The following is a 16,029-nucleotide window of genomic DNA, read 5'->3' as shown; positions in this document are numbered from 1 at the left end:
GCACTGAGGCTTGAATCCAGGGCCCTGTGCATGCTAAGAAAGCACTCTTCCACCTCATTACATCCCCAGTCCCCACTCGTGATTTTTAGATGGCATTTGAGAGCCAATTAATGATTTGTGATTTCATGTAGCTAAAAGTCAAGGTCACAAGAAGAACTGAGGCTCAGTAGTTATGACTGCTTCAATCACTTCTCCTTTATAACATTGCTTTCCATTTTGATAGAAAGGAAAGGACTTTGGATTTTTCCCCAGAGATGCAGTCCAGATTGAAGAGGTGTTCATATCCGAAGAAGTCGAGATGCCAACTAAGGTGAGTAAACTCATTCTCAGATATTAACTGATTCAAAAGTTTCTTGGCAAAATGGCTTCCTTGGAATAAATGTCATTGGTTGTGTGCCTTCTTTAGTGACTGTAAGCAATTGTTATTAAGAACTTGTTCTCGGCATGGTTTGGGTATGTGACTACAATTAGATAAAACAGCACAGTTAAAGACTTTGCTTTCTGAGCAATTAACAGGTAATAGAGTACAGTGGTTAAAAAGTAAATTCTGGAGAGACACAACATACTCTAAATAAAATATATAATTAAAAAAAGAAAAGGAATCACAAAATGATATTTCAATACATGAATTTGACTTGCCAGTTTATCCAGATTCCAGGTTTCACCAGGAGTGACGACATAGTGAAATAAGACTGTTTGCTTCCACACTGTCTTTCGTTGGCACTGGGATTAGCTGTCCACTTCCTGTTGGATACTTGGTCCTGTCATTTCTATCTCTGCTGTATTGTAGCTCATTCTCTTCTGTGTATGTCCACTCTTGTAGACCTCTTCCAAGGCGTCGTCGTCTCTCTTTTTCAAAATTCTATTTTATTATTATTGTGCTTAGTGTGCATAATAAGGGGAAGAGCCATTGCAGGGAGCGCCTGTGGAGGTCAGAGGACAACTTTGAGGAGTAAGTTCTCACCTTCATACTTAAATGGACTGCAGGGATGACACTGACATTCCCAGCCTGGCACAGTAATTGCCTTTATTCACCGAACCATTTCACTGGCCAGGCATCATCACTTCTTGACCGGAACACAGTAGCCTTCTATTTTGCTCCTTTCCAGTCCATTCTTCAAAAAGCAATGGATCTTGTGAAAACAAAAGCAAATGATCAGGTCATGTCATTCCTCTCCTTTAATACCTTCCATGGCTTTCCACTGGCCCTGGCATACAGCTCAGACTCCATTCCTGGCCTCACAGATCCTGTTTGTGCCATTGTTTCTGTCTTGTGCCCCCCTCCTCCCATAAGCCACACATACCCGTGTATAGACTGGCTTTTGGGTGTCCTTAGAATGTTCCAACTCTTTCTTAGCCCAGACGCTTGAAGGGACTCTCTCTGGGTAGGACACCCCACACTGTTTTCATCTAGCTGGTTTCTTCTCACCCTATAGGTGCTGACTTAAATCTTTAGTGCTTCTCAGGAAACTTTTGGAGTATTTACCTAGACTCCAGTGATGTGGGATTCCTCTCTGAATGCTGTGAATATGTTTTAGTACCATTAGTTAGTAAAGAAGCTGCTTTGGGCCTATGTCAGGGCAGAATAAAGCCAGGTGGGAAATCCAAACAGAGATATATATAGAGAGAGTATGCAGAGTCAAATAGACGCCATGTAACTGCCAAAGGAGAAAGAAACCCCAGAGCCTTACCAGTAAACCACAAGCCTCGTGGTAAAATGCAGAATAATAGAAGTGGGTTAATTTAAGATGTAAGAGTTAGTTAACCAAAGGGCTGACCTAATAGGCCAAGCAGAATATAGTTTCTGTGTGATTATTTTGGGTCTGGGCAGCCAGGAAACAAACAAGCAGCCTCTGTCTACATTCCAGTGATGCTAAGGCAGTGGATTTGTCTAAACTCAGCAGATTCGATGCAGTCATTATGTGCATTTTTTTTGTGAGCCAATTATCACTCTGTATAGATTGGGGGGATGTTATAGTTAGTGTGCAATTTAAAAAAAATGGAGCCAGTAATAAGATGACTGAGCCAGTGAAGGAGCTTTGCCACAAAGCCCGGTGACCTGAGTTGATCCCTGGGACCCTTGTGAAAGTGGAAGGGAGACAATCAGCTCTACAAATTTGTCCTTTGACCTCCACACGGACATCATGGTATACTTGTGCTCAACGTTAGTCATCTGTGTGCATGTGTGTGTCCTTGTGCCACAGTCCATGTGTGGAGGTTAGAGGTCAACTTGCTGGAGTTGGTTCTGTCCTTCTATTATGTAGGTTTGACCATCAGGTCCTTAGGCTTGGTGATAGGCACCTTTACCTGCGGAACAATCCAAATGGGAGAGCCGATGGCAGCAGGAAAGAGAGTGAGCGAGCGAAGGCCTGACAGAGCAGGGGCTGAGCCCACCCCTGGTAAAGAAGCACTCCTGGGATGATGTGCCCACTCCAGTGACAATGATAACAGCTTTTTTTTTTTTATCCATTCACATTGCCCTCGTGGCCTAATCACTAAAGACAAGGGGCCGTCTCTTATGACGGTTGCATTAAGTTTCCTGTATATGCTTTTGGGGAAACACATTTAAGTTATATAGCCCGTGCCCTGAAATCACTGCACAAATGTGTGCATTCACTTAGCACACTCTTAGGAGGCACCGGATTTTGTAGCTACTCCATGTGTATGCCTTCTCATCAGAACTTATTTGTGGAATATACTCAAAGCATTAATAATCTATGCTTTTCAGCTGTTTGAGAACAAATAAAGCATACTCTAAGAATTTTCATTTGAATTTATACCATTAGTCCTCAGAAATCAGTTGTGTTACATGTATTTGAGATTCAGAGACCTGATTTTAGGTTTTATTTTGGGCTTAAGGTCGTTGTATATTTTTGAGAAAATCATAGTCATCCTTTTATGTTATTTTTGAAATAGTTTTTTTTAAACAAAACATTTATTTTTATTTGTTTGTCTGTGTGAGTGTATGCCACATGTATACAGATGCCCAGGAAGACAAGAAGAGGGTATTAGATCCCCTGAACTGGCATTGGAGGCAGGGAGTGCTGAAAACTGAGCTCGGGTCCTCTGTAGAGCAATAAGTGCTCTTGCATGATTTTTGTTTTGGTTGGTTTTGCTTTTTTTCCCCCAAGATAGGGTTTCTCTGTGTAGCCCTGGCTATCATGGAAACCCCTCTGCAGACCAGGCTGGCCTCAGTCTTAGAGATCTGCCTGTCTCTGCCGCCTCAGTGCTGGGATTATAGGTGTGAAATAACACACCTGGCTACAGTCTGCTATCTCAAGATGTTTACAGAGAGGTATTTATGACTTTTTTTTTCTTTTAGGAATCTGACTTTCTTTGTCTTCTTGGGGAAGGCTACATATTTGGAAGTGAACATAGTGAGTTGAACAGCGATGGTGATGGAAATATGTACCCATATGAAGAATATGAAGACCAAAACTATAATATATATGAAAGTGATTTTCAGCCAGAACTTGACTTTTATGCAGCGTCTAAAGGGACTTTGTTTGAAGACCAAATTTCAGCATCAGAAACCCGTGAAGAGTTCAAGATTTCCAATGAGCATAAGGACTTGGAAGAGGCTGGAAGTACGGGCAGTGGGGAGCAGGGTTATACTTCCGACATGGACCATGACTTACCTGAAATGCAAGGACTGTTTAGACTGGGGAGAGAAGAAGAGCAGACTTTTAAAGCGGATTCTGAATCCACCCAAGAAAGCTCATCCCAAACTAGAGAATTAACAGTGGAGGAGGAGAATGACCCAGAGAAACTAAGCAATGGTGAACCCCAAATGGAGCCTGAGCAAGATCCAGAAGCCCAGTTTGATTCAGAGACACCAGAATTCAGTCCAGCCCCAGAGGAACTGTATGAGCTAGTGTCTGAGTCAGAGAACACCCTCAAGCCTCAAGCCACTGGCTGGTTTGGTGGTGGGTTTACAAGTTATTTAGGTTTCGGAGAGGAGGACACAGGACTTGAGTTATTGTCCAAAGAACACAATCTGCCATTACAAGATGTTCCCAATTCTGTTTCAGCTGATGAAGAAGCCCCTGCTACATGTTTTGGAGAGGAGGACACAGGACTTGAGTTATTGTCCAAAGAACACAATCCGCCGTTACAAGATGTTCCCAATTCTGTTTCAGCTGATGAAGAAGCCCCAGCTCCAGGCAGAGAAGTGTCAGCAGACAAGGAAGATAAGGTCATCAATGACAGTTCAATTCCCAGTCCAACTTGGTTTGACTTTGGTTTTGGTATTCTCGGCTTTGCATATGCCGATGAAGACAAAAGTGTTTCCGACGATGATGGGAAACGTGAAGATGGTGAGGCTGAGAACCACAAACATCCTATAGCGAATGATTTTGACCCTGGAAAGGAACAAGAAAGCAGAATGATAACTGTTGTGGAAACAGAAGATCAGACAGGTAAGGAAAGCGCCTTGGAGAAGACGGATGGTTCCGACTCTATGCAGTATCTGAAGAAGTTCTTCTATAACCCTTGGAGCTCCCAGAGTCTGCCAGAGGACACAGAGTTACCATTCTCCACACAGACGCTGGATCAAGATAATATCGCTGAACGTGACAAAACTGAAAATTCTGCCGCTGAGAGCACCAAAGAGCCCATGGTGCTGGAGGGCACAAACAGCCTGTCAGGTTGGTGTGAAAAGATTTATATTAAAAACTTTTATTTATTTATTATGTCAGTGTTCTGTCTGCATGTATGCCTGCAGGCCAGAAGAAGGCACTAGATCTCACTACGGATGCTTATGAGCCACCATGTGGTTGCTGGGAATTGAACTCAGGACCTCTGGAAGAGCAGTCAGTGCTCTTAACCGCTGAGCCATCTCTCCAGCCGCAAATGGTTAATATTTCTAAGTACCAATCAGATAAAAAGGTTATGTTTGCCCTGGGGAGATGGCTCAGAGGACTAAACACCTGCTGCACAAGCATGAGGATGAATTTGGATTCTCCCCAAACATAGGACGAGCAGGGCAGGCATGGTGGCTGCTTGTATGCTCGGCACCCAGAAGGGAGAGACAGAGGATTGCAGGGGCAAGTTGACTAGCTAGACTAGCTGGGGCGGGGAGCTCCATTGAGTGAGAGACCTGCTTCAGTAAATAACATACAGAGAAACTGAGGCTCCACTCAGGTCTCCACCCGCACACACTCACACATACCCAAATACATACACACTCATTCATTCATTCATTCATTCATTCATTTTTCTCTCATATATTGCATTCTGGCCATAGTTTCCCCTCCCTCCACTCATTTCAGTTTCCCCCTTCCACCTCACCTCTCCCACAGATCCACCCCTCCTCCATTTCCCTTAAAAAACAACAACAACAACAACAACAAAAATCTCTAAGAGCAGGCCTCTCAGGGATGTCAACTGAACATAGCATAACAAGTTACAATAAGACTGCGCACAAACCCTCATATCAAGGCTGAATGAGGTGACCCCGTAGTAGGAAAAGGGTCCCAAATGCAGGCAAAAGACTCAGAGACACCCCCATACACACTCCTACTGTTAGGAATCCCATAAGAACACCATGCTACACAGTCATGACGTACATCCAGAGGACCCAGGTCAGACCCATGCAGGGTTCATGATTGCTGCTTCTGGCTCTGTGAGCCCCTATGAACCCTGCGTAGTTTGTTCTGTGGGCCACAAACACAGTCTAAAAAAACAAGAAGTCCAGGTTTTTCAGAAGAGTCAACAACCAACAAGAACAATTGTTATTGTTTGATTTACCCTGGAACTTACAAAATAAAAACTAAGGAAAGAATGGTTAGTGGTGTCCTGATTCTATGTGAAGATCTTAAAATATTTACAGTCTATTGTAGTTATCAGAGAACTATATTATGTAAATAGATTTAAAAATTTAAATAGGGTGGAGGTCTTTTAAAAGTGAAGGCAATTTTTCCTCTTTCTGTCATTATTTTCACCGTTGTTCCAAAAGTCTTAGTTTTTTGTTTGTTTTGTTTTTTAAGACCATTTAGTTTTTTCCTCTTATTTCCTAAATAAAACCTTTGTATTATTTTGCTTTGATTAATCTATTATAGTCAAGGTCTGCTGACTTTCCATTCTGCTAGATGAGGATTTCATTTACTGAAACTCAGTTTTAAAACATTCCTGATAGAATCATGTGTCAATGGTTTTCTTTGAAACCTAAGCCAAGGGCAACATCAATAATTCAGAATAGTTCAGGTTCTTTTTTTAAGCCAAAGTCTCATTCTGTAGACCAGGCTGGCCTCGAACTCACAGAGATCTGCCTGACTTTGCCTCCAGTGCTGGATAAAAGGCCGGCACTACCTACCAGCTGGTTTTCATTCTTAAAGGCAGGGCTGGAGAGATGGCTCAGTGGGTAAGAGTACTCTCTGCTCTAGCAGAGGAGCCAAGACCAGTTCCTCTGGGAACCCATATGGTGCTTCACAATTACCTGTAACTCAAGTTCCAGGGGGTACAGTGCTACAGTGCTCTCTTCAGGTCTCTGTAGGCACCAGCTATGTATGTGGTGTACACACACGCATGCACACACACACACACACACATGTACACACAAACAAAACATTTAGGCAAATAAAATAAGAATAAGGCACTAAAAAATTTCAATCACAAATACTGTAAAAGATTTTCCAGTTTCTTATTTTAAGAGTTCAGCAGGCCGGGCGGCGGTGGGGCACACCTTTAATCCCAGCACTCGGGAGGCAGAGGCAGGCGGATCTCTATGAGTTCGAGACCAGCGTGGTCTACAAGAGCTAGTTCCAGGACAGGCTCCAAAAGCTACAGAGAAACCCTGTCTCGAAAAAAAAAAGGAGTTCAGCAGAGGGCTGTGCAGTGGGTGAATATTGGAGGACACACCTCTATTCAGATGTCCATTATTAGCCATTTCTGTAATTAAAACCACATGGGTTGGGCCATTTGTGGCAGTGTACACCTTTAATCACAGCACTCAGGGGTAGAGGCAGGTGGATCTCTGTGGGTTTGAGGCCAGCCTGGTCTACATTAGTTGAGTTCCAGGACAGCCAGGACGACATATAGAGACCCTGTTGCAAAACAAACAATAAAAACAACAAGCCGTGCAGTGGTGATGCATGTCTTTAATCCCAGCACTCAGGAGGCAGAGGCAGGAGGATCTCTGTGGGTTTGAGGCCAGCCTGGTCTACAGAGAGAGTTCCAGGACAGGCATCAAAGCTACACAGAAAAACCCTGTCTTGAAAAACCAAAACAAATAAAGAAAAACACCACAATACCACAGAATAAAAATCCTCCTATATGGGTTTTAAAGTAAAGATTTGAACTACATAGCTGTCAGCCCCTTTCTGATTTGTCTGTGACAGATTGGAAACCCAGCAAAGGACTGGAGAGATGGCTCAGTGGTTAAGAGCACTCGATGCTTTTCAGGGTCCTGACACAGCACGTACATCGGGCAGCTCTCAAAATCCTGTTACTGCAGTTATATGTGAAACAACAGCCTTCTCTGGCCTTTTGGGACACTGCATGCATACATGGAGAAGGCTCACACAAGTGTACGTTAATAGAAATGAGAAAGAAAAGATTTTTAAAATCCTCAGAAAATATTTATCAGTAATAACAAAATAACTGATCCTTAGAATGACATAAAACCCTTCAAAAGTAACCCAAAATGCTAAGAACTCAGAAGGGAACACATTTGCATTGGAACCAATAGATTTTCCTATATTTTCAAGAACTGTTAATATTTCAATATTCTACTTGCTTACTATCAGCGCCAGTATAATATGGACCTAGCTTTCTTTCCACATGAGAATGGTGCACAACCACATACATTAGGGACCTTGGTTGTCGAGGGCTTCTTGTAAAGGGCATTCCCTTGTTTTAAACTTGTTAATCTTCCCAAAAAGTATTTGTGGAAAAGCTGATCAGAGGCATTGGAAGGAAAAGAGACTACAACAAAACAAAGCAACATCAAATCTAGAAATATAGGAGATTTAAAAACGGTCAAATATTATATTTTAAAAAATATTTTAAAGAGAAAAAAGAATTCATGGAAAATGAGAGTTCTGACAGATTGTTCCTAATCTCCAATAAAATTATTTACTGCTCAAAGAGACTGATACATGGAAATTTGTCACAACTTAACTTGATGATTTCAAGGTATTCTGAAAGATCAGTGTTTTAAATTTCATTTATCATTTCATAAAGCAATGAATACTAGGAAAGTTTCTTTTTCTTTTTTCATTCCCCCCCCTCTCTCTTTCTTTCTTTTTTTCAAGGAAGGATTTATCTGTGTAACAGTCCTAGCTGTCCTGGAACGCACTCTGAAGACCCATTTGGCCTAGAACTCACAGAGATCTGCCTGCTTCTGCCTCCAGAGTGCTGAGATTATTCTTTCAGTTTGTTGTTGTTTGTTTGTTTGTTTGTTTGTTTTTTCAAGACAGGGTTTCTCTGTGTAGCTTTGGAGCCTGTCCTGCCACTCGCTCTGTAGACCAGGCAGGCCAGTTTTTCCTTTTGAGACAGGGTCCTGGGTTGGTTGGGGCTGGCTGTGAATTTCCCAGCAGCAAAGGCTGTGATCAAACTCCTGCCCTTCCTCCCTCGGTCTTCCATACGTGGGAGTGTGTGGCAAGTGTCTCCACCTGCTGAAGCATCCTACTGGCTCCCCCATCATTGATTTTCTCGAAATAAGCTGATGGCTCTTTTGATCTGATATGGACATAATTATATGGTACACCATTATAAACAGCAATTTTTGACCTATATGTGTTTGAAATTGGAAATGTTAAAAGTTAATTCTGTGGAAAATATAATTCTTTAAAATTTGTTACTCTTTAATTCTTATTTTATTTTATTTTATTGTGCATGTGCACATGCATGCCATGGTGCTTGAGTGGAGGTCAGTGGAAAATTTTCTAGAGCCAGTCTTCTCCTTGCACCGTGATTGTTCCAGGGATGAAACTCGGGTCGTCAATCTCGATGGCAAGTGCCTTTTCCTACTGAGCCATCTCCCTGTCAGATAGTCCTTTGAAAATGTAGGCTTCATAGAGAATGCATAGCCTAATTTGGGAAGAATTGGAACTTTTTGTAAGCGTCTAAGTCAATTCATCATCTTCCTTTATTTTTTAAGTTCTTTGGTCTTTTATGTTTTCTCAATAAATTCTGGTGTTTTTCTTTTTTAAAAATGAAGGTTTTCAGTAGATGTGCACATGTATTTTTATTCTGAAGTTACATTCAGGCATGTTTTGGGTTGTTTAAAAGATGTGTGTGTGAATTAGGTGTGGTGGCATATGCCTGTGATCCTAGCCCTTAAGAGGGTGAGGAATAAAGGTCCAGAATTCAAGGCTAATTTCGATTATAGAGTAAGACCCTGTCTAAAAAAAATTGCAGGATAAACAGAAAGTTCAGAAATATATAACTTATATAAACTCAATTCTATTTAATTGAGATATAAAATAAATATTTTCCTAAAGTTATACAAATTTTTAGTCAGGCGGTGTTGGCACACATCTTTAATCCCAGCACTCAGGAGGCAGAGGCAGGCAGATCTCTGAGTTTGAGGCCAGCCTGGTCTACAGAGCGAGTTCCAGGACAGCCAAGGCTCCACAAAGAAACTCTGTTATGAAAATCCAGAAAAAGAAAAATTATTAGTTGGATAACATGTTTTTAAAAAGAAATTAGTTAATTTGTATGTGTATGACTATTTTTGCCTGCATATATGTCTATCCATCACAGAAGAGAACATAGGGTTCATTGTGAGCTGCCACGTCAACACTGGGAATTGAACCTGGGTCCGCTGGAAGAACAGCCAATGCTCTTAACTGTTGACATCTTTCTATCACTTGAAAACATGCATTCAAAATTTTTTAAATTTAGACTGAGTTTTATACTTATATATAATATATCTTGATCAAATCTACCTCTGCTCCCTCCCTTTTCCTTGGACTTCCTGCAACACCTGTTTTTGTTTAATTTTTTTCATTTGTTTATTTATTTTGTCTGTATCTGTCTGTGTATATGGTGGGGGATGGACAGTTGTGCTACAGTGTACACCTTGAGGTCAGAGAACAATTTGTGAACATTGATTTTTCCCTTCCACCATGTGGGTTTCAGGGTTGTTTGTATTTGAGAGAGCATTTCTTTGTGTAGCTCTGGCCGTCCTGGAACTCGCTCTGTAGACTATGTTGACCTCGAACTCAGAGATCCACCTGCCTCTCAAGTGCTGGTAATAAAGGCATGGGCTATGACCACCTCATTTAATTTTTTGAGACTGGGGTTGGCTATGTATCCCAGGCTGGCCTTGAACTCATGATTCTCCTGCCTTAGCATCATGAGTGCTTGATTACATGAGTGTACCTCCATGCTTGGTTGATAACATGGATTTTTGTTTAAATAGGTCTAATTAATTTCTGAGGGAAAGAAAAGGTAGTGACAAGTTTCATCATCTTCTGAGATTGCTTTCAGTAATTTGACATTCTTATCTTGCTAAAGCAGTGTGTGACCCTTCTGAAATTACCAAAGGAAACAATAATCTTGCGTAAGAGTTTTCCTTTGCCTGGAGTGATCATAGCCAAAATGACCAAAAATACAGCTTAGTACTGTTTTTAACTTAATTTTTCAGTACAGCCTTGTCCTGTATTTGTCTTGAAAGAGAAAAAAGTATTTGTGTGTACAAACTCATGGCAGCATGGATTTAATAATTGCTTTATTTATTTATTTATTGCAAATATCTGTATCTTCCATGTACAGAGTCAACATAGAACTACAAAATGTCATTGTCTAAACTCTGCCAATCTTTTTCTTGTTTGTTTCTTTGAGACAGGGCCTCATGTAGCTCAGGCTAGCCTTAAACACACTAGCAGAGGATAACCTTCAGCTCTTCATCCTCCTACCTTTCCCTCCCAAGTGTTGGCATTATAGGTACGTTATTTTATTTGTGTTACACGACACCCTCTAGTATTTGAGTCACTAACATAATGTACTCTGAATGGGAGACGTAGTAAGAGCTGCATGTGGCTGTGTATAGCTATCATCCAGCACTGGACAGGCTGAGACAAGAGCACATTCTCTGTGAAACCATGCCGGACTGCAGAGTGAAACCCTGTTGCAATAAGTAAATACAAAAAGTATACAAGACGTTGTGTTAGCTGAAGAGGATTCCCCTCTAGAGTATCTACTCCTCTAAAATTCTCAGTTGATATAAAGGATGGGTTTGAGTGGAATTTTAAAAGCCTTCTTAAAAGTAATTGTTTTTGTGCTGGGCAGTGGTGGCACACTCCTTTAATCCCAGCATTTGGGAAGCAGAGGCAGGTGTATCTCTGTAAGTTTGAGACCAGCCTGACTGATCTACAGAGGGAGTTCCAGGAAGTTTTGTTTGTTTGTTTGTTTTGTTTTCTTCTTTGAGGTAGGGTTTTCTCTGTAGCTTTGGAGCCTGTCCTGGAACTCGCTCTGTAGACCAGGATGGCCTCAAACTCACAGAAATCTGCCTGCCTCTGCTTTCAGAGTCCTAGGATTAAAGGCATGTACCACCACTGCCTGGCATGATTTTTTTTTTAATATGCTCCCTCAGCTATGTCGTATGGTATGGTACATGCTAATGGAGTGGAATGGATGTGGGATTAAAGGGACAACCATGGACAAAATTTGAATTTAATGAATCCCTGAAAGGACATAAAGAACAGCAACGTGTGACATTTGATCGGCACCTTATCATTTGCAAACTTCTTCCTAAATAACCTAGCGTTGCTGCCCTTTTTCTGTATAAATGTTTGATCTCCAGGTCTTACAAGGTACAAGCAAAGTATTGACTCTTGCAAAAGGCCCCTGACCTTCACACACACATGCACACAATAAAAATCTTGAGTGATTGTGGATTTTATATTTAATGGCAACTATTATTACATACACATGATCTAGTGGGATCAGTTTTGGAACTTAAAATCAATTACTGTAAACTCTAGTATGGCTTTTCTTGTTGTAACTATTCTATTTATTAGATAGAATTAGCTACCAATATTAGCATCCTGTAGACACTGTAAATAATTTTGGCCATTCAAACTCCCTGGTTATCTAACAGATAAAGTAAGCAAAATCTGTTTCACTAAGTGATGTCTGCATATTATATCTTTTTGGGTGCATGTTTCTAACAGGAATGAAACGTTTTGTTATTTTATTTTTGAGATAGGGTTTCTCTGTGTAGCCTTTGCTGACCAGGAACTTGTTCTGTAAACCAGTGTGGCCTCAAACTCAGAGATTCACTTGCCTCTGCCTCCCTAGTGTGGGGATCAAAGACATGTACCACCATGCCTGGCAGAAATCTTTTTCCTTTAATTAATTTGATTATTTTATTTATGTGAGTGTTTTGCCTGTAGGCATGTTTGTGTACCACCAGAAAACAGCATTGGATCCCCTGAAATTGGAGTTACACATGGCTGTAAGCCATTATACGGGTGCTGGGAATTGAACCTGGGTCCTTTGCAAATGCAGCAAGTGAGCCATCTCCCCAGCCCCAGGAATGAAATCTTTTTAAAAAATTATTTATTTACTTTAAAAATGTGTATTTTTATTTATGTGTATGTGTGTATGTGTTCGTATGCATATGTCATGGTGCATGTGTGATGAGCAGAGACCAATTGTAAAGTTAGTTCTTTCTCTCTTTTTTTTTAAATAAACTTACTTATTTGTAATTTATGTTCACTGGTGTTTGCATGTCTGTGTAAGAGTGTCAGGACCCCTGGAACAGGAGTTATAGACAGTTGTGAGCTACCGTGTGGGTGCTGGGAATTGAACCTGAGTCCTTTGGAAGAAAAGGGTAATGATCTTAATTGCTGAGCGGTTGTCTCTCAACAAGATCGGTTCTCTCCTTGCACTGTGTGTGTCCTAGAACTTGAACTTAGGTTGTCATACTTTGCTGCAATGACTTTTACCCCCTGAGCCATCTTGATCAGTACAAGGAATTAAACTTCTTTTTGTGAGTGTGAGGGCTGGTTTTTTGAGACAGGGTTTCTCTGTGTTGCCCTTGTTCTCTTGGAACTCTCTTTGTAGATCAGGCTGGCCTTGAACTCACAGAACTCCACCTACCTCTGTCTTCCGAGTGCTGGGATAAAAGGCACGTGACACCACTGCCTGGAAAGGGATGGAATCTTAGTGGGACCTGTTTATTATTCCTAATCATGAGCTTGTACGGTAGAGGAAAACGTGTTGATGGTCATTAGTTTCTGGGTTTTTCTTTTTTAAAGCCTGGGTCTTGCTAGATCACCCAGGCTGCTCTTGAACTTGTCACTCTCCTCTGTTTGTTTATTAAATATTGGGATTCCAGACTCGTGCCACCATGATTGGTTTCATTTTAAAATTTTTTCCCATGTTTTAATTTTTTAAAAAAAATGTTTGTTTGCCTGAACACAGCTTTTAGGACAACCCCCCCCCCCCACATACGTGTGTAGAGTAGATCTGAGTACAGTACTTTTATTTATTTATTTTTGATCTTCCTTGGTCAATATATAAAGGAAGCACTATGTGAATACCAGCCCCTCAAGGCCTGCCTTAACCTCCAGCCCCATGGGCATATGTTATCTCACATGCAGAAAGGACTTCAGAGGTTGTTTTTTCAAGTTACCAGAAGGAACATAGCTTTGCAAATATGGCTTTAAGAGTTTGACTTCAAAAAGTCTAACAGAACAAATTCTATTACTTAAGCCAAAAACTTGTGGTCAGTTTGCCACACACTACTTTAAGAACTGATACAAGCCACAGCTAATGTTTCGTACATTTTCTCCCATGTCGTGTCATACTGGCCATGTTGTTTCAAACAATAACTTTTCAGAAAATAAAAGGAGCCAACTATGAAGCAAGGATTTTAGAAAAGATGTTTCTTTCTATGTATTTGTAGATATGGCCTCCGAAGTAGAGTTACCTGTGAGTGTCCATGAAGGAACACATTCCAAAAGCTCACCTCCGAAAAGGAACGAGGAAGATTCAGAATCCTGGGAGGACCCTGAAGGGCCTGCTGTGGCGGACGCTGACGGCTCTGTGGAAGGTGCCTTGCTTGGTAGTCAGCTGGTTTCTCAACAGGGTAAGAAATGGTTATCTGTTCCAGTTCATCGGCTGAAGAAGAAAGTAGATTCGGAAATGATAGAGCACATGGTGATATGTTTTATTTCTAAACCAACAGAAAATGATGCAGAGTTTCAGATTCTGAAGTATTTATTTCAGATAGATGTCTTCGGCTTCATGAATTCTGCTTTTTCAACAATCGAAATTTTTATAGAAAGGGTGAGTCAGATTTAAAATTTTTATTTATATTTATTTAATGTGTTGTCTTTGTGTGTGTGTGTGTGTGAGAGAGAGAGAGAGAGAGAAAGAGAGAGAGAGAGAGAGAGAGAGAGAGAGAGAGAGAGCGCCTTGATACACATGTGGAGGTCAGAAGACAATTTGTTGGAGTCTGTTTCCCCCGCGTGGGTCTTAGGGATCAAACCACTAGGCTTGGTGGCTCCTTTACCTGATGAGCCATGTCACCCGCCCCATGGATTTTTAAATCTTTTGCAGTATTTTTTTTACCGAATATAGGAATGACTTATATGCTTGAGTGACTCTTCCCTCTAAAAGCCTCGCAGTGCTTTCCTTTCCATGAAATCTTACGTGAGTTCCTCTCAGATAAAGGTTTTGTTAATAGATTTTGTTAGAAATTTATTTATTTATTTATTTATTTATTTATTTATTTTTGAGGCAGGGTTTCTCTGTGTATACCTGGCTATCCTGGAACTCACTCTACTGACCAGGATGGCTTCAAACTCAAAGATCTGCCTGCCTCTGCTTCGCAAGTGCTAGATATAAAGGCATGCACTACCACTGACCAGCAGGAATTTTTTTTAAAATATAAATAATGATTTTCTTGTTTTTTCGTTTTGTTTTGTCGGTAAAATTATACTAAATGAGTCAATTAGAAATAGTATGAGTTAAGAGTCTTGAGCAAATTGTTAGTACCAAATGACAGTTGTGATCTTGAAGTAGTGTAATAAGAATACAAAACCAACCAGCACTGTAGTATTTAACTTTACTGTAGCAAAAATTCCAAATTCTGTTCACATTCTCTTTTGTTGCTAATCTGTCTGCTAAATGTGAGTGATTTCACACATCTGCAATACCAGCATTTGAGAAGTAGAGGATTGTCAGTTGGAGTTCAGCGTGGGCTACAAAGTGAAACTCCATCTGAAATATTTATTTAATGAAACCTACGAAGTATGCTTACTTTTGTGGGCTTAGTAAATATAGTCAAATATATTTTCCTTAACTGTTTCAGTTGAAATTCTTTAGACATAAAAATATTGAATTTAAGTCTATTTTAATTTTTTGTGGTCTTGGAAAGTTACATATTCTTTGGAGAAGTGTCTTAGTATTAAACCTTCAGTGTTAGAGGCTGAGACTAGCTAATAGGCTCCTGGTGAAGTGGGCTTGTACATTTAAAGTCATTGTCGGACCTGAGGGTGGTGGCACACACCTTTAATCCCAGCACTCTGGAGGCAGAGGCAGGTGGATCTCTGTGAGTTTTAGGCCAGCCTGGTCTACAGAGAGAGTTCCAGGGCAGTCAGAGCTGTTACACAGAGAAACCTGTCTGGTGATGTGGGCTTGTGATGCAGCCCCATGGAGGAGAGAACTTGGGTTGCACAAGGCCTTGGGTTTAGTTCCCCAGTTCTGAAAACAACTGTAACAAAACACAGCGAGTACATACATACACACACACACACACACACACACACACACACACACACACACACACACACAAATCTATTGTCAATATTTAAAATGTGAGTTCATTTAACAATTCCGGATTCTCTCAGAAAGCTAAAAAGATTGCAGTAGAAACCTCTCTAGTCTGGCAATGCTCAGGCTGACGAACGGAGACTTGTACTGTACAACCGCTTGCATGTATTTTAACTGCTTGGCTTCTCTGCGGCCCGCAGCCCACAATCATTGGATTAAATGTTCTGAAGAGCCTCTAACAGACCTGGAACCTAGCAATCTGGCACGGCTTTGAGGCACCCATTACACAGATCTGAAAAG

At 40.9% G+C, this 16,029-nt stretch overlaps 1 protein-coding gene across 6 annotated transcripts in view; it reads left to right on the top strand.

Moving 5' to 3' along the window:
• Positions 1 to 16,029, top strand: part of Mia2 (MIA SH3 domain ER export factor 2) — a 70,613-nt gene that overhangs the window by 7,485 nt on the left and 47,099 nt on the right. For 5 of the 6 annotated variants that reach the window (XM_038336531.1, XM_038336530.1, XM_038336529.1 and 2 more), the window contains 4 exons: positions 224 to 310; positions 3,323 to 4,646; positions 13,859 to 14,041; positions 14,141 to 14,241. In XM_038336531.1, the coding sequence (XP_038192459.1) occupies positions 224 to 310; positions 3,323 to 4,646; positions 13,859 to 14,041; positions 14,141 to 14,241 (1,695 nt within the window). The remainder of the gene's footprint in view (positions 1 to 223; positions 311 to 3,322; positions 4,647 to 13,858; positions 14,042 to 14,140; positions 14,242 to 16,029) is intronic. The other variant, XM_038336532.1, reaches the window with a different exon arrangement.

The sequence above is a fragment of the Arvicola amphibius genome, chromosome 7 (genome assembly GCF_903992535.2).
Source record: "Arvicola amphibius chromosome 7, mArvAmp1.2, whole genome shotgun sequence".
NCBI lineage: Eukaryota > Metazoa > Chordata > Mammalia > Rodentia > Cricetidae > Arvicola > Arvicola amphibius.
The sequence above is the reverse complement of the archived record's forward strand: the minus strand, read 5'-3'. Positions and strand labels throughout refer to the sequence as shown.